General features: G+C 42.3%; 5 protein-coding genes and 1 long non-coding RNA gene across 8 annotated transcripts in view; 5 read left to right on the top strand and 1 right to left on the bottom strand.

Annotated features, from left to right (window-relative positions):
* Nucleotides 1-305: 305 nt before the first annotated feature.
* sec61a1a (SEC61 translocon subunit alpha 1a) lies at nt 306-6,075 on the top strand. Its single transcript, XM_071916504.2, has 12 exons — nt 306-379; nt 1,041-1,108; nt 1,240-1,305; nt 1,713-1,791; nt 1,879-2,010; nt 2,102-2,211; nt 3,192-3,345; nt 3,519-3,679; nt 3,834-4,031; nt 4,229-4,420; nt 4,503-4,579; nt 5,139-6,075. The coding sequence occupies exons 1-12, from the start codon at nt 373-375 to the stop codon at nt 5,323-5,325; spliced, it is 1,431 nt and encodes a 476-aa protein (XP_071772605.1). The 5' UTR covers nt 306-372; the 3' UTR covers nt 5,326-6,075.
* A 1,083-nt stretch (nt 6,076-7,158) lies between these two features.
* On the top strand, nt 7,159-10,057 carry chchd4b (coiled-coil-helix-coiled-coil-helix domain containing 4b). Its single transcript, XM_071916544.2, has 3 exons — nt 7,159-7,333; nt 8,169-8,267; nt 9,015-10,057. The coding sequence occupies exons 1-3, from the start codon at nt 7,312-7,314 to the stop codon at nt 9,395-9,397; spliced, it is 504 nt and encodes a 167-aa protein (XP_071772645.2). The 5' UTR covers nt 7,159-7,311; the 3' UTR covers nt 9,398-10,057.
* Nucleotides 10,058-10,754: 697 nt separating this feature from the next.
* uroc1 (urocanate hydratase 1) lies at nt 10,755-16,393 on the top strand. The gene is made up of 19 exons (XM_071916547.2): nt 10,755-10,880; nt 11,499-11,629; nt 11,969-12,062; nt 12,197-12,256; nt 12,379-12,507; nt 12,619-12,680; nt 12,818-12,884; nt 13,074-13,217; nt 13,357-13,445; nt 13,857-13,919; nt 14,052-14,231; nt 14,323-14,420; nt 14,569-14,641; nt 14,788-14,977; nt 15,089-15,187; nt 15,307-15,406; nt 15,651-15,732; nt 15,918-16,017; nt 16,194-16,393. Exons 1-19 carry the CDS (start codon nt 10,755-10,757, stop codon nt 16,332-16,334), a joined length of 2,028 nt encoding a protein of 675 aa, XP_071772648.2. The 3' UTR covers nt 16,335-16,393.
* LOC144539360 (uncharacterized) lies at nt 11,817-14,457 on the bottom strand. Its single transcript, XR_013504888.1, has 3 exons — nt 14,311-14,457; nt 12,400-12,511; nt 11,817-12,216 (listed from the first exon to the last, which is right to left on the bottom strand). It is a non-coding gene; the product is annotated as an uncharacterized LOC144539360 (long non-coding RNA).
* Nucleotides 16,394-16,979: 586 nt separating the features above from the next.
* Nucleotides 16,980-21,620, top strand: LOC139925237 (MAP kinase-activated protein kinase 2-like). Its single transcript, XM_071916516.2, has 10 exons — nt 16,980-17,551; nt 18,914-19,053; nt 19,299-19,363; nt 19,475-19,554; nt 19,712-19,838; nt 20,117-20,192; nt 20,322-20,446; nt 20,648-20,733; nt 20,853-20,933; nt 21,050-21,620. Exons 1-10 carry the CDS (start codon nt 17,294-17,296, stop codon nt 21,323-21,325), a joined length of 1,314 nt encoding a protein of 437 aa, XP_071772617.1. The 5' UTR covers nt 16,980-17,293; the 3' UTR covers nt 21,326-21,620.
* Nucleotides 21,621-22,946: 1,326 nt separating this feature from the next.
* Nucleotides 22,947-26,043, top strand: part of LOC139925239 (actin nucleation-promoting factor WAS) — a 6,523-nt gene continuing 3,426 nt past the window's right edge. For all 3 annotated transcript variants that reach the window (XM_071916520.2, XM_071916519.2, XM_071916518.2), the window contains exon 1: nt 22,947-23,125. In XM_071916520.2, coding sequence (XP_071772621.1) covers nt 23,027-23,125 — 99 coding nt within the window. In that variant the 5' untranslated portion in view covers nt 22,947-23,026. The remainder of the gene's footprint in view (nt 23,126-26,043) is intronic.

The following is a 26,043-nucleotide window of genomic DNA, read 5'->3' as shown; positions in this document are numbered from 1 at the left end:
TGAAGTAGCCCTATACAAACTACAAATTAATCCACAAAAAAATTACAACATCACAGAGAAATGATGAAAGAACAGAAGCGAGGGGGTTGAGGAAAATCACCTTACATTAAACACATACAGATGCTTATAGCCTTCACAGCTTTCTTATTGTTTGAGGTAGAAATGTATTGTTCATACTCTTAGATAAAAACAATAGAAAGACTATTGGAGTATCCTATTTACATTTAAAGGTAGGTAACGTCACGAGCTTGTGTCTGTAGTGGTGACGTGTCTCTAAAGTTTCTCCTCCTCCTCCTTCCTGCCCGGTGGCATTGAGCTGGTCCAGTCTGATTCTTCCAGTAACGGAGCGCACAGGTTGACACTTGGGACACCATGGGGAGTGAGTATTACCTTAGGCACATGAGTTGTATGAGACTGATATCCAGCACCTATGTGGCGAGGTTCAAAAGGCTGTTTTTTACTGTTTTGTCTAACTTAGCTAGTTAGGTAGTAACGTTAGGCAGTAACGTCAGCATTAACAGTGGGCTAGCTTACGTTGTTAGCTAGCTAGCTAACGTTAGTTGCTTCTGTACTGTCATGAGCCGTGTGTGTCAAGAAACTGTCAGTGACTGAAATTTAACATTTAGTCAGTATTTTTAGCAGCTATATTTCTTACTTGTTATGCGATTATAGAAGCTCCCCAGTCGTTGGTGTTGGCTGGTAAAACCCATCTTGTAAGCTAACTTGTTAGCCTCTCATTCAAAGACATTGACAGCCTAGTGATGACGACGCATAGCAGCCGGCGTTATGTTAACCCCGCTTTGCCTAAATCATGTCACTGTTGCTTGTAGAAACCCTGATGCAATAATACATTTGTTTTCTATGAGACACTCTGACATGGAAGATGCCTTTTCTCACACCAAATTTATTTGATATTGATAATAACGCTAACTTCACCTGAGTCCGCCCCCCATTCAATGCCACGTCCCTCTAGCAGTGCTACGACCACGGTGAACAGCTACCAGTAACTAACCTTACTACGCCTGTTTTCTTGTCTCCAGTCAAATTCTTGGAAGTGATAAAGCCATTCTGTGCAGTATTACCTGAGATCCAGAAACCTGAAAGAAAGGTGTGTATTTTATCAACCGACATTTCCCCTGAGTCATTACATTTGTATTTGCACATAAATAAATCCCTCTTGGTTTCCTCTTTACTTGAGCTACCTGTTGTTAAACCTTCCATTATGTGTTTGGACAACAGATCCAGTTCAGAGAGAAAGTACTATGGACAGCCATCACTCTCTTCATCTTCCTGGTGTGCTGCCAGGTAAGTGTTATCAATGTTATTAGTATCAGTGTTTTCACATGTCAAATGGTCTATGAAATTATGCTCCAGTCAACTTAGGTGTGTGGCTATAGATATTTTTGTAATTAACGTTTAAGTCAGGGAAACAGGAATAACTCAACAAGGTGATGAAATTGGTGGACTGCTAAAACCAAGTGTTTAAAAACATGTGTTTTAATAAAATTGCCAAAAATGGATTTGCACTTAGTTTTGTATGAGCTAGCTTTCATTTTAGCTGTTCACCAATGAGTTGTTTACATTTTTGTGCCTGGAGAGCTTAAAGTAGGGCTTTCGGTGTAAGACTTCTTTGCAGCAGTTTAATAGCAATTAAACTGCATAACTGTGGAAAATCTTAACCTCTCTCACTGTGTGAAACGTTTTTTCCCCAGATCCCCCTCTTTGGCATCATGTCCTCAGATTCTGCCGATCCATTCTATTGGATGAGAGTCATTCTGGCGTCTAACAGAGGTAGTTCTCTAGATAGTGTATGAGTGGAAAGAGAAATGCATGTCTGCTGTCCTGCTGGTATTTCCTAACTCAAAACTCTCTCTCCAGGTACTCTGATGGAGCTGGGTATCTCCCCCATTGTCACCTCAGGCCTCATAATGCAGCTGCTTGCTGGAGCTAAGATCATTGAAGTCGGAGACACCCCCAAGGACAGAGCCCTCTTCAATGGAGCTCAGAAATGTAAGTCCATTATCATCAGGTGGAGCTTTATGTGTGGTTAGAATTTGTGATTAAGTCCATAGCTTATCTAACCTCTGTCAATGGTTTTCAGTATTTGGTATGATCATCACCATTGGCCAGGCCATCGTATATGTAATGACTGGCATGTATGGAGACCCCTCAGAGATGGGTGCTGGGATCTGTCTGCTCATCATCATTCAGGTGAGACCATGAAGACTTTCTTTAATCCCATCACACCTGTTCCTTCTCTCAACCTGGAGTGTGTGATTTGACTTAGAGTATAGATTTGGGGCATGTGGGTCATGTGAAACTGGCTCTCGGTATGCATTTCTGCTCAAAAGATTAGTATGTGACAAAAGAGCAAACAAATGGATATTGATTATAACTGCATATTTGCCTCTGTATTAGAGAAATGACAGTTGTAATGGGCAGTTCCTCAATTTCAGTTTTATTTAAGGTGTATGACAAGGAAAAATCAAGTAAACTGAAGTAATGTAATGAGCAAAACAGCACTAAATCATGTTTTATGAACGGTAAACATGGTTATATGGCTTCTATGCAGTGAATAGCATTAATCCTGTACTCAATTAAAAAAAAAATGTAAGTCCTGCACCTGGCTCTAGGGCCAGAAAATTGTTGTTGCACTGCTCTCTATGGGCTGAAACTTTAAATCGTATTGCACTTCTGGCCACACCTCAATCAGTGATGTCAAGTGATGTCAAATATTTCACCTTTAGCAGTGTCAAATGCTTTGTGATCAGGAAATTGTTACTGCCCCCAAAGTAGGTTGTGTAAATTTGCTAAGAAAATAAGAGTATCTCAAAGGAAGGTATCAAGGATATGGTGGGTTGCAAACTTCACACAGTCATTGCATGTTAGAGTTATATAACCAATTGCATTGCTTAAATTACTTGAATTTATAAAGTGAAATATATGCTCAGGAGAAACTGGAAGTGCTGGCCTTAAAAGCTGAGACCTCTAAAATGTTTCATGGAAATAAATATACAGCACAGTCAGAATCGGTAGCTAAGGCTTTGCAAATTTGCCTCTTCATCTTTCAATCAGAAATGTAAACTTCCTGAGTATATAGCAAATGGAAACAATTTCACATGACTGCCCCAATACTTTTCCAGCTGAGCATATGTGTGAATGCAACCTGTCTTTGTTCTGTTCTTCTGTAGCTGTTTGTTGCTGGACTGATTGTGCTGTTGCTGGATGAGTTGCTCCAAAAGGGCTATGGTCTTGGCTCTGGGATCTCTCTGTTCATCGCTACCAACATCTGTGAGACCATAGTATGGAAGGCCTTTAGCCCCACCACTGTTAACACTGGCAGAGGTAAGAGACCGCACAGTGGCGCCAGTCAGAGAATCTTGAGCTAGGGAATAAGAATGAAAAATGCATCTTTGAGCACTGCCTGGCATACATCTTTATAAATCAAAGTACATCCTATTGCTGCTCTGCACTCCACACAGGAATATGGCTAATTCTTGTGACTTTATCATTTCTAGGAACTGAGTTTGAGGGAGCAATCATTGCTCTTTTCCACCTGCTGGCCACACGGACAGACAAAGTGCGTGCGCTGAGAGAGGCCTTCTACAGACAGAACCTGCCCAACCTCATGAATCTCATTGCCACAGTATTCGTCTTTGCTGTAGTCATATACTTTCAGGTCAGTTGATGTCTTTTCTTAATATGCACCTTAGTGTAAAACTGCAGGGGTTTAAAATAGGTGTTGCTAATGGAGGGGATGATGAAATCTAAGGAAATATAGACAGCTTTGCTGAATTTTTAATAGTTGTCCTCTGTTCCACTTCGTTTTACAGGGCTTCAGGGTGGATCTGCCCATCAAGTCAGCTCGCTACCGTGGTCAGTACAACACCTACCCCATCAAGCTCTTCTATACCTCCAACATTCCCATCATCCTGCAGTCTGCCCTGGTCTCCAACTTGTACGTTATCTCCCAGATGCTCTCCACACGCTTCAGTGGCAATTTCTTGGTCAACCTGCTTGGGACCTGGTCTGTAAGTATACATGTAGTCAGAGCTTTTCCCACAGCACATTTAGCCCAGGTTCTTTAGTCATTGCCTAAGAATGTTTCCAAACAGGCTTGCTTATGCAGGTCATTGAAATTGTCTTGTGTAATTCATCAAGACACCATTTCTCTGTTAAGATACCTGATTTTGATAGCTATTTTTTGTTTTTTCTCCTGTGTTTGTAGGACACAACGTCTGGCGGTCCAGCCCGTGCCTACCCTGTGGGTGGACTCTGTTACTACCTCTCTCCTCCCGAGTCATTTGGGTCTGTCCTAGACGACCCAGTCCACGCCATGATCTACATTGTGTTCATGCTCGGATCCTGTGCCTTTTTCTCCAAGACCTGGATTGAGGTCTCAGGCTCTTCTGCTAAAGATGTAAGCTGTTTGCTATCAGGTGATATTCTGGGCTTCTTTCAAAGGAACTGTGTTTAAGAGTTCTGTTGTCACAATCTTCCAGGTGGCGAAACAGCTGAAGGAGCAGCAGATGGTGATGAGGGGACACAGAGAGACCTCAATGGTCCATGAACTTAACAGGTACACTCAAAACCCTTTCTCATGTATTGGTCATTAAATGTGCAGGGTTCATAAATGTATAGATTGATACATAGACAGTTGAAGCTTCCCTCTCTTATCCAGAGTATGCTGTAATATTTGTTGGTAGTCTAAAAACATCTCTCCCTCAGACTGACAAATTTGTATGGGGGAAAATGTTACACAAGCCATCATGACTTGCCTGTAAATGCAGTTAAAAGCATACATCGTTTACTTGGCAAATTTTCATAGTATTTAGATAAAGGACTTAAATAGAATAGGTCATAATCTTGCCAATTTATGTTCATCATCACTGTCACCAATGTGATGCACACTCACACCCATAAATCGCATAACTGCTACCCATATTTCCTTTTAATCAGAGCTATACATCAGATTATTCATTCGTTCATTCATTAATTCAGGCACAAACAGGCCACAACCATCAAGGTTGTATCTGTATATACAAGGGTCTTGCTATTTAAACACTTCTATTGAAAGACCTTGAAGTGACATTCTATGTATAAATATAAATCTGGACCTCTCCTGTTGTGTGTTCCAGGTACATCCCTACTGCTGCTGCCTTCGGCGGACTCTGTATTGGTGGTCTGTCGGTGATGGCTGACTTCCTAGGAGCCATTGGCTCTGGCACCGGTATCCTGCTGGCCGTCACCATCATCTATCAGTACTTTGAGATCTTTGTCAAAGAGCAGAGTGAAGTGGGCAGCATGGGAGCCCTGCTATTCTAGAGAGGCCAATATTCTCCCACTTACCACCACCTTTTAATACACACGGACAAGCACCAACCCAGCCTCACCAACTTTGCTATTATTTTACATCTGTGTCAAACACCTGCATAATCGGCTCTCCAGTTTCAGGATGTTTCCTGGAATCTCCCCTTAAATGGTCTTCAGGAATCACAGCTGAAATGGGAAGTTTCAAGGTGGTGGGACTACATCTTGACACTCACAACCCCTTGCTCCCTCCTCTTATCTTTCAACACGTAGACCGACATCTCAGTTTATACTTCATCAGTTTTTCTAACTGATTTGAGATTGATTCAGCTCCCGAAGATTCACTTAAGAGCTTCATTTGTGTATGAAATGATGAGGTTAACGGCGAGCGTCTGAGATGATGCGGGAGCTCGGTCTTTTTTCAGACCATCAACAGAGCTCTGCAGTATGCAGGCATACTAGACTTGGACGAGGGCGGTCCGCCTCCAGCCGTGTGCCTACAAGCATTCGATCTTCTGCTTGTAAACCATATTCACCCCTGCTTGGTGTTGAGTAATCTTAGTTTATACCCTTCCTGTAACTTTCAACTTTATCTTTTTTTGATCTGTTAACCTGCATATCAGGGGAAGGTGCGGACCAGAAACTGAACTGTCAGAAGCTGAATTATGAACCTGTTTTAAAATTATTTGAACAGGGTCTGTAAGTGGAGGACATGGGGCTCACATTGGGGTCCATCTGTCAAAATAAAATGTTTACTTAATTTTCTGAATGTGTACAGTGCAACAGTCCTCCAGAAAACCATTGCAAACAAGGGTCCTCGCTATTGAAATGTATGGCATTCCCAGGGAGTGGCAGTATTAACTAGCATGCCACATTAATTCTTGTTATCCACTTTGTAAGACTGAGTGAGGTTTCTTTTTTTGTTTCATTTTTTAATTGTCTGCTTTAAGTGTAATTGCTTTGATCACCTTTTCACACCCCATGAATTCCGGTTTTCTGTATATAGGCCATGCTTTGAATAACTTTGAATTCGTCTAAAGTGTAAAATAATGTCTTTTGAATATGTAAAAAGAAATGCAGTTCTGAACAAACCTATTCTAGAAAAACATTCTCAATAAAACCTCATTTTGGGAAGAAAAAAAGGCCTCCATCATTTGTAATGGTAAAGGTAAATTTTGGGGTTCAGTACATGGTGTTCAACACATTTAAGGTGTGTGTGTGTGTGAGAGAGAGAGAGAGAGAGAGAATAAGCGGTCCACAGATGAGTGCGGGCCGGTCCGGACAAGATTTATCTCTCAAGGTGCGTTGAACGCAAGGAGGTTTTATGAGCAAACCACAAGCTGTTAAAAAAAAAAACGCAAACCTCGTTCAACCGGAAAACGTTTTGCACCGTAGCAGAACCTCCTTGCACGTGCCCCAGCTGTTGACGGTTGTATGGAGTCTGTGGTGTTTTGCACTCTCTTGGCTAGCATTCACTCTGCGATTTACATCTCTTCGATTTCATTACTAATCTGAGATGAACGTTTTGTTTTAATAACATTTGTATTTATGTTAATTCAATAGGTAATTTTAAATTCGAGAATGGCAGTTTTTGTCGTGTGGGAATATTATTATTCAAAATGTAATTTGTTTTAATTTGTGTTGTACAGGTACAAGACTCACATTTTAGTTCATATTCTTATTTGGTTTAAGCAAAGGAACTTTACTATATTCCCTTCAGATCAGAAAATGTGATTTCATCCAGCTCTCTTCTGGCATTTCTGGTCAGGAACCAACAAGGGCATCTAATGGGTCCATCGTACGCGGTGACGTCACTGCAAACGCTAAACCCAACGTGGGTTGAATGAATCTGACAAGGGTAGTTGTGAAACGAGCTGTAGCTGGATTAAACTAACCTTTTCAGGCACAGTGTTGTGCTCAGTAAGACTTGATATCCTGTGTGGTTTGCCGACGATATTGGTAAATCAAAGGGTGGAGATAAAGCTATCACAACGGGAAGAAATGTCCTCGGTCAGGGAGGAAGGTAACCATGCTGTGTTAGCGAGCTATCTCGCGAGCTAGCACTGAAGTTTGCTAGTTTTGAATTTGAATTAAAAACTACCATTGGAAAAGGAATGAGTAGCTAAAGTGCATTAACAGCCCTCTTGCAAAGCTAAGAACCAGAGAGTCGAGACAAAATCTGGACCTGCTGTGTTTACACTGGATGAGAGTCTGACCTGTTGGCTCACAACAGGATGTTTGACCTTTTACACCCAAAAGCTCTTATGTTGTATTGCTCACAGTTGCTTATCTGATGATGTTGCCATATTCCTTTAAAATCACCCTGAGTGTTGTCATTGAATTGGTGTCTCAGTGTCCCTAAAGTAACTCAAGGACTATGTTGTAGTCTTGGCTCTCTTGCTTTTGCTTTTAGTAGACAATTGGCCATGTTCACAAGTCTAGACTCACCAGTCAAGGATCATAGGAATAACACGTTAACAATGTTTTGAGGAGGAATTCCCCTATAACTAACTCACTGAACATGCACCTACCCTTGTATTGTCTAATCCCATATCGGTTGCACAAGTACTCAAATACATCAAAATGTTGGGCCAGAACATGCACCACTTACACTGCAAATATAATGTAGAGTCTAATTTGCAGTTGACACATTTCAGCTGAATATATCAACAGACATCCAAATTGCACCCAGTTACATACTTGCATAAATACAGTTGCGTATTGTTTTGATTATCTCATGTTCTGCAGTACATGCCCATTAGGTCATTGAGCAAGCCTGTGGTTTGGATGAGGTTCTGCAATAGTTAACATATCACTGTCACTTGGTCAACATCATTCTTCCACATTTTGCACATCAGGTAAAGACCGAATCATCTTTGTCACCAAAGAGGATCATCAGGCACCCAGCAGTGCTGAGCTTGTAGAGGAGGATCCCAATGACCCCTATGAGGAGCGAGGTGAGGAGCGGCCCATGTACCAATAGGAAGTTGCTGTTCTGCATGTTGTCTTTGTCTTTTTCTTCAGCCTGAAGCAAGGCTCCACTGAATTGAAAAAGAAAAAAACAAACATAAAATATATCTGATGGCTTCTTAACTCTGATAATATCACTACTAGTAGCATTTATGCAAGCATATGGGATCAATTTCCCCAGACACAGGGTTTAAGAATCCCTTTGATCTTGACTACAGTTCGGAGGACATGCTACACAGCTACTCAGTCAGTGATGTTTGCAAAACGGTAACATAATGAGCCGTCTGGGATGGATATTCAAATTATCCCTGACCAGTTATAACACATTCCTTATCATCTCCTAACAAACATCCTGAAAAATGTAGCTCTACCTTCTGAATCAGCAGTGAATCATGTTACTAATGAATTTCATGAAATGTATGTAAAATATCAGTAATGGTATTCATAGTATTCCCATGATGTCACATGCATTTCCTATCAATATGGCGCTTCACAATGCACACAGCTCATTGGTTGTGTTTGTCATTTGATTGTAATCACCTGTTGATCACCTGTTATTTTCCTACCAAGTAACAGAATACTATGAATAATGTATTGAAGACTGAGGAAAGCTGTGGTTGTCATCACCTGCAGCCCTTTATCCCAACATGGCTGCCATTGAAGCAGCTTCTGATCTATGAAACTGAAATTTTCAGAAGGAACACTCTTATCCTCAACCTCCTCTCTCATCCTAGGTCTGATTCTTCCCAGTGGTGAGATCAACTGGAACTGCCCCTGCCTTGGCGGGATGGCCAGTGGTCCCTGTGGGACTGATTTTAAGGAGGCCTTCTCCTGCTTCCACTACAGTAAGGAGGAGGTGAAGGGCTCGGACTGCCTGGAGCAGTTCAGGGCCATGCAGGAGTGCATGCAGCGTTACCCTGAGCTCTACCCGCAAGAAGATGAGAAGGAGAGGCAAGAAAGTTCACCTGAAACAGACCAGACCACACAAGACTCTGCTCCTGCAGAAATGTCAACTCCTAACTCAACTTCTGCTCCTGTGCAAGACTCTAACCCCACCCCTCCATCGGCCCCTGCCGACCCCACACCGCCCCCCACAGAGAGCTTAGGGGAAAGCTAATAATGAGCCTCATTGCCCTCTTGTTACTCCTAATAACACTGTATTTATGGAAAGTTGGGGTGATCCTTTTTTTTTTTTTTTTTTTTTTTTTTTAACTATTTCATGTCTTCATGTATTTAATGAAAATGTTGACTGTCTTCAGGCTGTTCAAGCCTTTGTGGACTATTCCAGCCATGGGGAGTGGGTAAGAAGAGATGAGTGAATCTTGCATCTGGTCAAGAGCTGAGGGGACCAAGCTGAGTACTGAGGTGTAGCAAACATTTCCTTCCATTGTCTCGTGGTAAACAATCATAGTTCCCTGTGCCGCCTTTTACCATAACAAGATTATAGTGAAATGCTTTGTAATCGTAGTCTTTCATTTCATTTACCTTTTTTCTTCGGTCATCTGTGAGGTGATGTTCATTACCGATAAAGTTGCTAAATCCACAGGAACCTGAAGGATGTACTGCGACTGAGAATACACTGCAACTTTCTATGGAGGAGTCCTCAATAGTTTGTTTCCACAGCTGCTCTCTGCCCTATGGGACTTGATTTCTCCTGTCCTGTCTCCTGACTAAGACTTGAAACTGTTATCTCAACTGAACTCAGCATATGTTGTTGACATTGTTTAGTTGTATGTTGCTGTGGATTGAAGTGTGCATCATTTGTATGCAAAATCATGTTGACCGAATCATCTTCACCTGAAGTGAATAATGTTGAAAATTTTTATAATAAATTGCATTATACAGTTCTTCAGTTCTTGTGAGGCATTATTGTTATAAACCCATTTTATCTTGTAGGCCTAACCTTGCAAATTGACTTCATACTGCACTGACACGCATGAGCATCATTAGAACACATGAGCACCACCGGGATAACAGAAGGTAACTTTAAGTAGACCATACATAAGTGGTTCTATATGAAACTCTATCAGCTTTGCTCCCGTAAGTTTTTATCTGGTTCCAGTTTTAGCTTTTGAATTTGGTTGTGTAATGCATATTACTGTTGTCCAAAGGTTCTGAATTGCGTTTTTGTTTAACTGAGTTACATGTCTAAGCATCAGAGGTCAGAGGTTTGTGGCAGTGTTTGTCTACTGAAGCATGTGCCACATTAAGCTCACTCCGGGATCAATAATTACCAAACACCCTTTTCCATCTGTGATTTACCATTGGTGGATTGCGAAGGGCAAAGGAGGCCAAAGAGCCAATGGAGCAACAAGGAAATGAGGGATCGCCCTCAATCCGTCACACGCAGTTGCTGCACAGTCTTTCTTTCTAGAAAGCCTCATCTGCAGTGAGGTGTAGATCTGCCTGCACATTTCCATATTCCCTGTGATCCAAGTCTCGGTTCAGGCGTGCAACAGCACATGCTCAACAGGATGTCTAGTTTAAAGGAGATTTGCAGTGGTTTGCCCCTGGACCCTTTGCCCCCTAACCAGGGAAGAGACCCCAGTGTGCCACACGCACCTGTCCGGACCCCCAACCTCACAGCAGAGGAGGAGCGGGTGAGTTTACACAATAAAAAATAGTGTGTATTAGAAGTGCCATTACTTTTTTTACTCACTAAATTGTAAATCTGTAATGGTGTAGGTACAGTATAATAAATGCACTTTTGCATACATCACTGCACCTATGCATCTCAATATTTGATATAATGTGCACAATAGTTAAGATATGCCCAATGGTTCATGTTGTATATGGAATAGCTGGTCTGCAGTCCAAACTATCAAAAGCGTAAATGAAAGTATGAGCTACTACCGGTGCACGTTCTGAAATGTGAGAGTGATCAAAAAGAGATTATAACACAATTGAATGTCTAAAAATTGTTCTACTAGGTGTCAGTCACGTGTGTCATGCTTGGTAGTCTGTCTTGGCTATGGCATCATTGCTGTTGGCTCATGTGCTGTCCCAAAAGAAATAGATTATTCTCTCAGGCTCTCAACTGTTTGTCCAAACTCAGAGCAAAGGCTACAGTCAATAATTAAGAGAGATAAGGGGAGTGCTCTACCAGTTAGACTAGGAGGGACAACAAAAAAGAGTAAAAGATCTACTCATGGCCCTTTTGCATTTTCAAAACTTTGATCTGCACCATGTTTTCTAACCCAAATGCCTTCTCCCTCTAGTCGGCCTTGAGGAATGCCTTGCGTTATTTCCCCCCCTCCCACCATGCAACACTAGCAGTTGAATTTGCTCAAGAGCTGCGGCAGTATGGGCACATCTACATGTACCGCTTCTGCCCCGCATTGCGCATGAGGTGAGACAACTTGATGATCCCTTCTGCAAACTGTGTATTTTATGCCAATTTAGTGTTGCGTGGGTACACAAACATTCCACACTTTGGATTCTCTTTTGATATAGTTTATTTTTAACCACCAATTGGTTTTGCTTCTTCACTGATAGTAAAAGTAGACTACAGTCTTAGGTTCACTTCAAAAATACGTTAAGGAATGAGCTGGAAATGTAACAAGCACTGTGAAAAACACATTATATTACAATTAGCCCTCTAAATGCTTTGCATTTACTCCAAAGGTGGTATTGTCTAGTTTCTCCATTTCAAAACAATGGTAATATGTGTTTACTTCTGTTTCCTCAGAGCGTACCCAATAGATCAGTATCCATGTCGCACACGTCAAGCAGCCTCCATCATGCTCATGATCATGAACAACCTGGACCCAGCAGTTGCCCAGGTTAGTATCTATCACAGCTTATTAACTTAGCAAAGCTTCCTAAATCCCTAAGTGAAGTCCTCTACATACTTTACTGTCTCTGTGACAGCTTTGACAGCTTCATTGTCTTCTTTGTCTTCATTGTCATCCTTCAGTTTCCACAGGAGCTTGTCACCTATGGAGGGAACGGTCAGGTGTTCAGTAACTGGGCCCAGGTAAGACCTCAGTTAGCATGCGTTTATGGAATGCCTTTGATAATGGTATGGAGACTAAATAAACAAAAAATAATGTGTGTGTGTGTGTGTGTGTGTGTGTATGTGTGTGCGTGCGTGTGCAGTTCCGATTAGTGATGCATTACCTGAGCGTGATGACAGAGGAGCAAACTCTGGTCATGTACAGCGGTCATCCCATGGGTCTGTTCCCCAGCCTGCCTTCCTCACCCCGTGCCATCATCACCAACGGCATGGTAACTGCACAACACACATCTGACTTTAGAAAGTGATCCTCTTTTTACTTTGGTGCGCATGCATCCCAATTTAAACAGTTTCACTCAATTTGTCTTATCTCTGTGCTTCAGGTTATTCCAAATTACTCCTCCAGAGAACAGTATGAGAAGATGTTTGCTCTTGGTGTATCAATGTACGTTTTTAAGGTGTTTTTAATTTGTTGTCATTCAGTTTCTTCATTATTTGTTACCAATTGCAGTGCTGAATAGACTGGGTAGTGTTGCTATCTTTACTATATGGGTTCAGATGTCTCCATTTGTCCATCTCCAGGTATGGTCAAATGACTGCAGGAAGCTACTGCTACATTGGGCCTCAAGGGATTGTTCATGGCACTATGGTTTGTCAAAAGTTAAAAAATACACACCACACTCTAGTGCTCCCTTATGGGTCATGCAAAATTTGGACTACATTACACCATAATAATTAGTCCACACAATACCTGTAGGGTGTAGTTATTAGGAGTAATTAGTACCTTTGTCTGTTTGTTTGTTTCCATTTATTTGCCTGCCTGCCTTTTTCTACACAGCTGACTGTGCTGAATGCAGGCCGGAGATACCTGGGCTCTGATGACTTGAGGGGGCGTGTCCTTGTGACCTCGGGGCTGGGGGGCATGAGCGGAGCTCAGGCTAAAGCTGCTGTCATTGCTGGTTGTGTGGGGGTCATTGCAGAGGTCAGTTGTTATAAAGTCATTTCCCACTAATACTCACTGCTGAGCAAGCAATATTTTATTAGTGGTATGAAGGTCAGTGCTAGATGAATGGTGGAAGTATGTCATGTCAGTGTGATTGTGTGAATTTGATCCTCTGTAGGTGGATGAAGCTCCTCTGAGAAAGAGACATGAGCAGGGCTGGCTAATGGAGATCACCAGCAGCATGGATCACTGCATTAAGCGCATCAGGTAGCAAACAGTAAAAGATCCATGCATACATGGAAATTCTGAATGTCAAAATCATTAAAAATCATTACTACTTTGTCAATGTCACTCTTATGTTTAACGGTATTGATGACCATGAGGATTACATTCCTATGTTTTGTGGGTGTGTGTGTATGTGTGTTAGCGCTTTCACATTATTGTTGGTTGCACCCTATAAAAGTTTGGCCATTGCAGTTTTAAGTGGCAGAATTGTTAGTTAAAGTCAACTCTGTCTGTACTGATTCTATGCCACTTAATATTTTGAATGTTTGGCATCTTAGCATGTTCCTTATTTAGAGCAAAAGGCTCTTAATCCTAGAGAAGAGACACTAGGATGTATCCCATGATAGAACCTGGCCAGTGCTATGAGATACAGTAATATTTTGTGTCTTACAGAGAGGCCAAGAGCTCCAAGACTCCTCTCAGTTTGGGTTACCATGGCAACATTGTAGACCTATGGTAAGTGGCAGGTCTAAACTTTATGCTACCCAGACACAGCCCAGGTCTGCGGCTACAAGGAAGTAGCCACCCTGTGCTGCATATTTGCCATTACTGCTCTTGTTCTGATTTCTGTTTGGCTGTCCCTGCCAGGGAGAGGCTACTGTTAGAATATGAGAGGACAGGGGATCTCCTAGTGGATTTGGGCTCAGACCAGACCTCCCTTCACAACCCATTCAGTGGAGGCTACTACCCAGCCCAGCTCAGCTTCCACCAGGCGAACCAGCTCATGACTGCTGATCCCAGCCGTTTCCGCACCATGGTCCATGAGAGGTGAGAGATATGACACAGGAAGATTGCATTGTGGTATATTTTCTGCAATATACAAATGTTATCAAGCTGAAACACTTACATGCTGTTATAGCCTCCGAAGACAGATAAGAGCCATCAACAAGCTGTCTGATGCAGGCATGTTCTTCTGGGACTATGGCAACGCATTTCTCCTGGAGGCCCAGAGAGCTGGTCAGTGATTCAACACACGCTCACACACACACACACACACACACACACACACACACACACACACACACACACACAGGAGACATCACCAAAGTCATTCAGTCCATGTCAGTTCAATAAAGAGGCTTGTGTTTACTTTTTCTTTCCACAGGAGCGGAGGTAGAGAAGATCGGTGGTGGAGCAACAGAGTTCCGCTACCCCTCTTATGTCCAGCATATTATGGGGTGAGTTATAAGTTTTATGATTTGGTTGAAGGTAAAGTTGAACCAGCAGCAGAATAATAACATTTGGCCCTAGGCGGTTGAAAATCTAGAAACGGCAAGGCCAACAAATTGTCCATGATCCCTCTGTCCCTCTGCCTTTTCCACAGGGACATTTTCTCATTGGGCTTCGGGCCATTTCGCTGGGTGTGTACCTCTGGCGACCCCCAAGACCTTGCGGTAACTGATAATATCGCTGCCACTGTCCTGGAGGAGATTGGTGCCAATGTGACTGAACGCATCAGACAGCAGTACAATGACAACATCCGCTGGATCAGAGAGGCTGGAAAACACAGCATGGTCAGTGACTTCCTGGACAGCCTATGCCTGCATTTACTGCCACAATACAAATTACACAGACAAAATGACAGATACGTTCTCTGATCACCTCTGTTTATTCTCTGTGTTTAGGTGGTGGGATCCCAAGCCAGAATCCTCTACTCTGACCAGAAAGGCAGAGTCTGCATTGCTTTGGCTATCAACCAAGCTGTTGCTGATGGAAGAGTTTCAGTAAGTGTGTACTAGGAGGACTAGTTCATATTTACATGTTAGAGTTTCAAAGGTTTCAATATTTGGCCTTGGGCTTTTAGCTTTTTCAATGACTGAGTTGTTTTGTTTCTCTTGCTCAGGCTCCAGTGGTTATCAGCAGAGACCATCATGATGTCAGTGGCACAGACAGCCCCTTCAGAGAGACCTCCAATGTGTACGATGGCTCTGCCTTCTGTGCAGGTACATACAGCCCACACAGTACTTCTACTCCCAATCTATTATTCGGTTACTACTGGCTACTATGGAAATAGATGTGAGTGATTTAAAGTGAGAGGAGCTTAAAGTGGAAGTGGTGTTTGGTTTCCTGGTGGCTCAGTGGGGCAGATGCACACCATGCATTCCTGTCACTCTCTGTATACTTTATTATAAAACAATAATCATAAAAAAAGTCACAGCGACAGTTAACCATGTCTCCCCCTTACAGACATGGCTGTCCAGAACTTTGTCGGTGATGCATTCAGGGGCGCCACATGGGTGGCCCTGCACAATGGTGGAGGTGTTGGCTGGTAAGGCAATCTTACCCAATAAATAGTAGGTCTATGTGAAGAGTCAGTTGCTATGATTGATCACAGTGATTTATCAAGTAATATTCCTTTTCAGAGTCTCTTTGTATTTAGCTTAATCATCTTGTTCTCCTCACACCTGTCACGTAAGTCAATGTGTTTCCTACTTTATCCCTTGCCGCACCTAGGGGCGAGGTGATGAATGGAGGGTTTGGTCTTCTTCTGGACGGCTCGGAGGAGGCAGCAAAGCGTGCCAGTCTGATGCTCAACTGGGACGTCTCCAATGGGGTGAGAGAGTAGAGACAAGAGGGACTTGTGGGATTGTAACTTCAGTGATGACAAACACTGTCGATGTCAAAGATCACAAGATGTCACAAGATGCCAAACATGTCACTCAGGTTGCAGATGATGTTTACCTTGACAACCTTGATGGGATCTAACCTCTATGATCCTGCGTGCTACAGGTGGCTCGTCGCTGCTGGTCTGGGAACTCTAATGCCTATGAGACCATCCAACGCACCATGGAGGAGAACAGGCAGCTGCGTGTCACCATGCCCTTCCCTGTGCAGGATGAGCATGTGTTGGACCGTGCCCTGCAGGGCTAGCCCAGTCTTCAGCATGGGCTGACAGCAACTACAGCCACACAGCTCTGTAGCTGTAATCACCTCACTAGATGTATCTGAATGAGGCTCTATCCTAGACAAAGAGAATGTTAAAAGTATACACCGCAGACATCTAATTGAAATCACTTGCAGCTCCATTTATTGAAAACTTGCAAAATATTTTGAAAGCAAGCCTATATGATTTGATGTCAATGATGTCAAATAAGTTGTTTGACATGAATGCATACAACCCAGAGTAAGCTGCACTACAGGCTTGTGCAAGGATCTTGTAACAATTTGATCTGCAAGTAAAGATATTCTTTGTTTATTTGTGCTCAAAATTAAATTGCAAACTTGTATTAATTATAAGCTGTATTTGAGTCATTTATATTTCAAAATTGTACAAAGGGTTCATCACCTCACGTGCGCATTTTGCAAGAGGCCACATGTGGGGCAGGCGCGGCGCTTCAAGGTCTGTATCGGGCCCTTGGTCTTTTGCTCTCTCCATTGCGCCATTGCCGTGCGTCTTTGCGCGTGGTGGCTCCTTTAAGAAAACAATGAATGGTAAATGAATTTGAGCCGCTCCACGCTGACGTAAGGGACTTGGAGAGGTTTGGTGTACCCAGCAGGAAGAGGCAGATAACGGTGATGAGGACCAGGCTTATTGCGGGAGGGGCATCAAAACGTTTTTTTCGATCGTTTTTGTGTTTTTTGACCTAAATATCCAGTTGTTGGGTGCAATCATACGACGTTCTATATGCCAATATTACTGTGCGATTTTTGCTCGCCGCCTTTTTCCGTGCATATCCTATAGTTACTGTACATTACTGTACATTATTCAAAGTGTGTCGAAATACCCTGCTGGAAAGAACGCTCCATGGGACTTTGACTGACATTGGACATTATCTACGGCAAGGACTGATGACATTTGCTCTGTACCACTATTGGCATTTCAGGGAAACATGCATCATAACAAGCGGGAGCAATCGGTAAATCCCATTCCTGAGCAGCAAGGGACAGCGCGCGACAGTGACTCCCACAGCCTGGGGAGCAGCTCGGGTCCCGCTGACTCTCAGCAACCTGCTCATCCTAAACTTGAGTTCAGACGAAATGCAGTCACAGACGACTACAAGATAACCGCCCAGGTTCTTGGCCTGGGAATCAATGGCAAAGTGTTGGAATGTCACTGCAAGAAGACGGGGGAGAAATGTGCTCTCAAGGTGTGTGTGTGTGTGTGTGTGTGTATGTGTGTGTGTGTGTGTGTGTGTGTGTGTGCGTGCGCATGCGTGTGTGTGTTATCCTCTATAATCTAAATTGTGCTCTTGAGACTATCTTTCACTGATGATGGAAAGAAAGAGGGCATGCATCAATTATTCATCTTTCTTCAGTCTGCTCAGTGTCTCCCCCGTTTTATGGTTGTAGGGCTGCTCATTGAAAATCTGAGTAGAAATTAGTTTTTTACTGGACAATTTGTATGAAGTTTGATGCCAAGTATAGTTTAAGATTGATGAGCATGCTTGATGATACCAAATGACACGCATCAAGTGTCCATTTAGCAGTGGAGGAGCAGTCATCTTAAAGCTAATTCAATCACTCTTTTACCCAGACAGTGGAAGTGTCTGGAGACAGTGATGTGCTGTCTGGGACGCTTGAACACAACATCCACTCTGCTGTGAGGGTTGTTGTGTGAACAAAGATCTACTCTGTTAATGCGTCACACAATGATCTGTGCTTCTGACTTCTAACTGAGGTGCGATTCTGCATTCCACATCATCAAATCTACTCAGCATAAAGTAACAAGCATGTTACACATTCATAATATATAACAGGATGATTTTGAAGGGGAAACTAGGACTAGGGAACTAGAAAAGTGTTGAGTCACAGCAAAGTGTTGAGAAAATAAGAACAGGAAGAGAAACCCCATGAGTGCTTCACATTTCTTTGGATGGTTAACCACAACACTTGAGGTAGAATGAAATGTGACAAGGAATTTGTGCACATGTACTTTTATGTGATCCTGTGTTCAGTTAGTGCTAATGCTCTGCTGAAGATTTCTTTGTAAACATTCTCATCTCGGCCTTCTTCCTCCTCCAAAGCCCAGAATGCATTGCCATGGTCAAGAGGGTTGGACTTGGGGTCTGTATGTCTGGGAAAATGGTATTCCTTCCATCCCTTCAGTCTCACTGCTGCACTGTCTCTTTAACAATAGAGCATACTGCACTAAGCTAAATGCATTCACTCAGTATATTCATTGGGGATGTTCTTTACTGCTTAGCAAATGAATATGGATTCATGGGTTTAATAGTGACCGTCAATAATAGTGCTGTAAACAGTGAGGGACTTGACAATGGGGCATGTGTTTGTGTATGTGTGTGTTTAGTGAATTATTGTATGTGAAACATGAAACAAAGCTTTAAACACGACTGAAGCTTGTCTGTTTAAGATGTGTTCATGTCGGTGATCTACAGACATAAGCAGCACAGGTGTAAAAACATGCATACATCAGAATAAGTGACAAAACATTTAAATAATGTATATTTTCTTTCTCTGTCATGCTCTGTTTTGACCCCTCTCTGGAGCAGATCCTGTATGACACTCCTAAAGCCAGACGGGAGGTGGAGCTGCACTGGCGTGTTTCTGGCGGTCCCTATATTGTCCGGATTCTCAGCCTGTATGAGAATATACACCAGGGCAAGAAATGTCTCCTCATCATAATGGAGTGGTGAGCATCACCAAGACAACATAGCCTTGTCTGCTCCTTGTCTGCTTATTTGAGGTCTTAATCTTTCTTAGCTCTTGCCAGTCATTCCAGTCCGTAGTGGCTCGGAAGACTGGACACATCTGAACAGTAATTAGTGAGGCACAATGACTTGTTTTGTTGTCAAATCATGATTGTGGTGGAGGACTCTGCTTGCCAAGAGTCCCCTAGCTGTCCCGACTCTGATCTCTTTGTTAATCTTGTCCCAGTATGGAGGGAGGGGAACTGTTCAGTCGCATACAGGCCAGAGGAGACCAGGCTTTCACGGAGAGAGGTGGGTTAGGGGACAGCTTTATTGTCCACCATTGGTTTAAAGTACTCTAAGATTTATGGGTTTCTATATTGAGGCCTGTGATGTCAATTCTATGTCATGTCTGTCCATTAGAGGCATCAGAGTTCATGCGGGACATTGGCACGGCCATTGAGTACCTTCACCACATGGACATTGCTCACAGAGATGTAAAGGTAAAGGAGTGTTGCTGTCAAAAGTTTCTTCACAAAGTCAGTAAGAAATTATGGAAATTTGTATTTGGAGTAGTTGTGTTGAAACTCTCTCATTGTTTTCGTTTTCTCTTTATCATACACACACATACACACACACACACACACACACACACTGCAGCCTGAAAATCTACTCTACACCACCAAGGAGAGTAACGCCACATTAAAACTGACTGACTTTGGCTTCGCTAAGGAGACAACGTTGCACAACTCCCTCCAAACTCCCTGTTACACACCGTACTATGTTGGTGAGTGTTTACTGTGATGCTACAGTGGATGAGTTTTAGTGTTATTGGTAGACACACAATAAATATGCCATGGCAGACATTGTTTGAGTTATATTATTGCTGTGGTTGTGGTCACTCATTCTCCTCATGGCATCCTACTTGTCTGTGTATTGACTTGCCTGTGTGTGTGCGTGTGTGTGCGTGTGTGTGTGTGTGTGTGTGTGTGTGTGTGTGTGTGTGCAGTCATGCATGCTTCAGATCGTTGTGTTTGTGTTTACTTTGTCTATTTGTCCATTCAGCCCCAGAAGTGCTTGGGCCAGAGAAATATGACAAATCATGTGACATGTGGTCTCTGGGCGTAATCATGTACATTCTGTGAGTATCATGTGTGTCTGTAACTGCTTAAACCTGATGAATTGTTTTAAAAAAAGCAAATGAAGACAGCAAAGTGGAATAATATTCTATTCTATTCTATTCTATTCTATTCTACTCTGTGTTTCCTAGGCTGTGTGGGTTTCCTCCGTTCTACTCGAACACAGGCCAGGCTATCTCTCCAGGCATGAAACAGAGGATCAGGTTGGGCCAATATGAATTCCCCAACCCCGAGTGGGCTGAGGTTTCTGAGGAAGGTCAGAGTCCGACCCTAGCATGCTGCACCAACCCAATCACATGCCTGAGATCCAGAGAGAACAACCTGAACAAAATCTGCCCTTAAAACAAAACAGACTACATCATTTTAGATATACAAGCACTTAATGGTTTGTGTCAAATGCATTAGGTTGTTTAATCTTGTTTAATTCCATGTCCTTTGGGCTCATTGTCCTCTGTAGCGAAACAGCTCATCATCCAGTTACTGAAGACCGACCCCAATGAGAGGATGACCATCGGACAGTTTATGAACCATCCCTGGATCAGTGTAAGTTTGCATCTGTTACATATACTGTATAACATCTGTATAAGTGCTATCTCCCCAGCTGATTGACTTGTTTTTTGTTACCCTGTGTATTTATGCATGCTTGGGTTTTTATACCGCAGCAGGCAATGGCGGTCCCTCCAACGCCCCTCCACACCTCTCGTGTTTTGACAGAGGACAAAGAGCTGTGGGACGATGTGAAGGTGAGACTCATGCGCTGTAGCACACAGACTGCAGATCAGATGATGTTGTGAGAGCGGCCACAAGGTGGCTGTAAAGCACCAGATTTACAATGTAAAATGTCTCCGTCTTACAACAGGAGGAAATGACCAGCGCTCTGGCCACCATGCGGGTAGACTACGACCAGGTGAAGATCAAAGACTTGGACACCTCCAACAACCCGCTACTCAACAAGAGACGCAAGAGGCCCATTCCTGGGGGAGCTGAAAGAGGAGGAGAAGGTGACGGAGGAGAAGGTGATGGAGGAGAAGCTGATGGAGGAGAAGGTGACAGAGGAGAAGGTGACAGAGGGGAAGGTGACGGAAGAGAGGGTGACAGAGGAGTGGGAGCAGGAGTCGTTTGTAACAGTCAGTGAGATGTTAAATTCCCTGAAGAGCGTGGGAAAATGATTACTGGACAAAAGGAACATTATATGACCATGAGAGCCCGAGTGAGCAATATTTTTCCATCCACGGGTCACTTATTGTTTTTCTTTAGTCTTTTCTCATTCTTTCCATTTCCATCACCAGCACATAATAGTCTAATGAATGTTATTCATTTTGATTGCCACTGTTCTAACATTTTAAATACATTTTTGTTGTCTATGTTTTATAACCATGTTGTGTCACTTTTGTACATGAAAATAAACTTGACACTGTTTGTGTCTCTCCATGAGAATTGTTAAACCACTTGCTGACTGCTATTATTGTTTTCACGTGAAAATCAGTGAACCAGTTGAATACAGGGATTTTGGGACAGTGGAGAGAAATTGGTTGTTCTTGCTGTAAACATAAAGATTGTATGTAAAGGTTTTAGAAGATATTTAGGCAAGAGTACAGACAGCTAACCATTGATGCTGAGGGATATTTTACGTCACGCTAAAATATGTCAAGGAAAATGTCAAGATATGTAAGAAATGTTATTTGTTGCAGCTGGTCCACCCAACATCAGGTGTGCATAAAGATACATTGATTGTAGAAGCCCTGTTTTTACTGCTATTGCACTAGTTAATAGTTTAATAGTTCACTCCTGCTCCACCACTGACAGGAATTGTTCAGAAAAATACAACTTTGTTCTCTTTACTTTAACCAGAAAGCACAAGGAACAATCTAGCAACCATTAAAAAACACGTTTGTGTTACATTATGCCTCTAAAGCTCTATCTTACTACACTTGAGATATAATATGCTAATGCAATACTAACATCAGATAGATAAAGGAAAGATGCTACATGGCTAGCACTGAGGATATTATGACTCACAATTCAGGCATATTAAAAGTTATTTCTGTGTCTTTTTCACACAATAACTGAAGTTTGCAATCCATCAACCTTACCAGACATTTCCATTCATAGATGTCTTCCTCTGAGAGCCTCTGCCAAGCCATTAATGCGGCCTGTTGTATCTCAATGAGATTTTAGCTGTGGGACAGATGATGTGCGCTACTTTGATAGAATGTATAATAAATGGATGACAACATGGCAGCCTCAATCAGCAGGACCTGTAGCAATGCACCAGCTAAACCCTTAGCTCTCCCACTGCCATGCTTCAACCTGTATAGGATCACATTAGCAGGGGGCAGATTATGTCTGTTTTTCCTATAGAGTTGCATGGGGGGAGACCAGGGTGAAGATTTTTGGCAACTAGTTATATTGATGGGTCACAAAATACAAGCAATTCCTGTATGTAAAGTGTAGTGGCATTTACAATTAATTTGCTCACTTGAGACTGCAGGGATGACCACAATTGTTCTTATGTTTCTCCAAATCAATAGCTTCTTCTCACTATCCTGATGGTTTTGTCACTGACTGTATACAGTAGGTGAGTTGGTGGAAGTCTATCGCTGGTTCCCAAGCGCCACAATACATGTACAGTAAGTCAAACAGATTTGCATGAGGTGGCACTGCACTGGAAAGAGGGTTTTGACCACAGCAGAATAAATATTACCATTCAAATCAGTTAGGATCTGGACTGAACATGTTCAGGTCGACTAGGTTCAGTGGATATATCTAGAAAGGACGAAGGGACAAGGTAGAGATAGTCGGACGAGAGAGTAGAAGGTAAAAGGAGGGTGTTGGGATGGCGTCCAGTCCGGAGTCTGGGTGTCAGGTGATGAGTGACCTGCTGTCTGTCCGTGAGAAAGGCGTCCTGTTTACTCTGCTGGGACCCCAGTGTAAGGTCAGTTCAATTCGTTACAGTCACTTTGCTGGAACCATGACAGTGCTTACAAGGAGTCTAGTAATTGATTAACATGACAAGTTTACGCTATAATTTGGTGCCTGTCTCCCAGTATTATGTCCCACTGATCTCAGTAACTAATGCTTGTTTTTCCTGAGGGTGTTCTCATGTTATCAGTAGCAGTGATCAGGCCAGTGGAGGCCTGGTGGATGAAAGGGCTATCTGTGAGGGGCTGTTTTGTTTGTGGTTAATACTTGACATTTGTTTTATCCGGCACTGGGAACACACCTTGTCACTGGAGTGGTTGCAGTTGTGCAGATATATGGATATATAAATAGATAGATATACATATATAATAATATATAATAATCTCTATCTATATGGCACTTTTAAAACACAGTCACAAAGTGCTTTACAATGAGGTAAAAAACACAAAAACATAAAAGCAATGAAAGCAAACAAGCAGAAAATATTAAATTAAGGTCAAGAACCATAAAACAGAGGTCAAAAACAATTAATAAAAAGTCATTACATAAAAGCAAGCCTATAAAAAATGGCTTTTAAGAGGTAATTTAAATGATTATCATTGGGTTAAAAGGTCTGTGATATAGCTTGGTGTCAGACCCATTCATGCCTTAAAAATGATAAGTAAAGTATTTTTGCTCCAGTAAGAAACCTAGCTGCTGTGTTTTGTACAAGTTGGAGACGAGAGAGAAACACATTTGACTGAGGCAGGAATACAGAGAGTTGCAGTAGTCTAAGTGAGAAGAGATAAAAGCATGAATGACTTTTTCCAGAACACTAAAGCATAAAAAATTTTGGATTTTGGAGGTAATTGAAAGAAACAAGATTGCACAACTTAGCCTGTTAACCTTAACCTGGAGTTGGACAGGCTGAAAAGTTGTACAAAATTCTGCAACATCCAGCACTTTAGATTTGGCAGTGTATAGGCTGTTTATAGGAGTGGCTATAAGAAATACAGTTAGGTTTTATAGTCAAGACAAGTCAAGTCAAATTTTATTTATATAGCACAATTCATACCAGGGCAGTTCAAAGTGCTTTACAAACACACACACATACACACGCACACACACACAACTACACACACACACACACACACACACACATACACACATACATATACTGTATACACACATATACACACACATACCCACACGTGCAGACTGGCAGACCGAAAGGTATGGGGGCTAGGAATGCTATATCAAATAAAAAGGTTTTAAGCTTGCTTTTAAAAGAAGAAATTGTGTGGGCATGTCTCAGATCATCTGGGAGGCTGTTCCAACGCATGGGAGCATGGTAGTGTAAAACAGAAGGCTGCTTTGCCAGAATTAACTTTTGGTATCTTTAAAAGGCCAGAGTCAGATGACCTGAGAGGCCTGACTGGCTCATAGCTAACAAGCATGTTGGAAATATAATTTGGTGCCATGCCACTGAGAGCTTTGTAAACCAGGAGGAAGATTTTGCAACCAATTCTAAAGCTGACAGGGAGCCAGTGGAGTGATTTAAGAACAGGGGGTATATGGTCTGATTTTTTAGTTCTCATCAGGACACGAGCTGCAGCGTTCTGAATAAGCTGCAGTCGTCCTACAGACCCCTTTACAAGCCCAGAAAAGAGGACATTACAGTAATCTAGCCTGCTAGTTATAAAAACATGCACCAGTTTTTCAGAGTCAGATCGTGTTAAAAATCCTCTTACTTTTGAAATATTTTTAAGGTGGTAGAATGATGACTTGTTGATGCTGTTTATGTGGCACGTACTGAAAGATCAGATTTGGATCTAGGATTACTCCAAGATTTCTGACCTGGTTACTGCTCTTCAGAGACAAGGAATCCAAGTACTCAGAGGTTTCCTGTCTCTGTGCCTCTGCACCCATGACCAAAACTTCTGTTTTATTTTAATTAAGATGAAGAACATTATGGGACATCCAGAGGTTTATATCCTTCAGAAAGTCAAGCAATGTGTTTAAGGGGCTAAGATCTCCAGGAGACAGGGAAATAAAAAGCTGTGTATCATCAGCATATGGTAACAAATCCCATGTGTTTTGATAATATGTGTGGAGAGGTCACATGTACAGGTTGAACAGGAGTGTACCTAGAATTGACCCTTGTGGCACCCCACATAGAATATCAACATTCTCAGACTTATAGTTACCAAGAGAAGCAAAGTAATTTCTCCCACTCAGGTAAGATCTAAACCAGTCCAGGATATCTGTGTGCCATCGGCATAATAGTGAAAATGTATGTCCAAGTGGAAGCATGTAACTGGAGAATAAGAAGTGGACTAAAACAACCTGTGGGACCCCACAAGTAATATCTACTGAGGATGAGGATGAGTTGCCTGTGACTGAAAGCATTCTATTGGAAAGGTAGGAGTTGAGCCAATGAAGAGCTCTGAGACCAACCCAGTTTCTCAAGCAGTCTAAAAAAAAATATTATTGAATTATTACTGAATGTTATTGATATTGAAGGCCACACTGAGATCTAAAGGAATTAAAATGGAACATTCCCCGGCATCTGCTGCTAAAAGAAGGTCATCGGTCTCTCCGAGGGGAGCAGGCTCTGTGCTATGACACGCTCTGAAACCAGACTGGAATTTATCAAATTATTACTTTGAGTCATAAAAGATAAAGGTTGCATTGAAACATTTTTTGCTAAAACCACAGAAAAGAAAGGCAGTTTGGAGATAGGCGTGTAGTTAGCCTGAGACAAAGGGTCAACACTGTTTCTGGAGAGGTTGAACCACTGCATTTTTAAAACTAGAAGGAAAAATACCAGTGGCCACAGAGCAATTATTGATCAGAGACAAAATGCTTCCACTAACTGAATCAAATGCATCTTAAAGAAACAACATCTAGGACTTCATGTGAGACATAATCTCCTCCTGGACCAGGGCAGAA

This window comes from Centroberyx gerrardi, chromosome 5 (assembly GCF_048128805.1).
Source record: "Centroberyx gerrardi isolate f3 chromosome 5, fCenGer3.hap1.cur.20231027, whole genome shotgun sequence".
Lineage (NCBI taxonomy): Eukaryota > Metazoa > Chordata > Actinopteri > Beryciformes > Berycidae > Centroberyx > Centroberyx gerrardi.
This window is presented reverse-complemented; position numbering and strand designations above follow the sequence as displayed.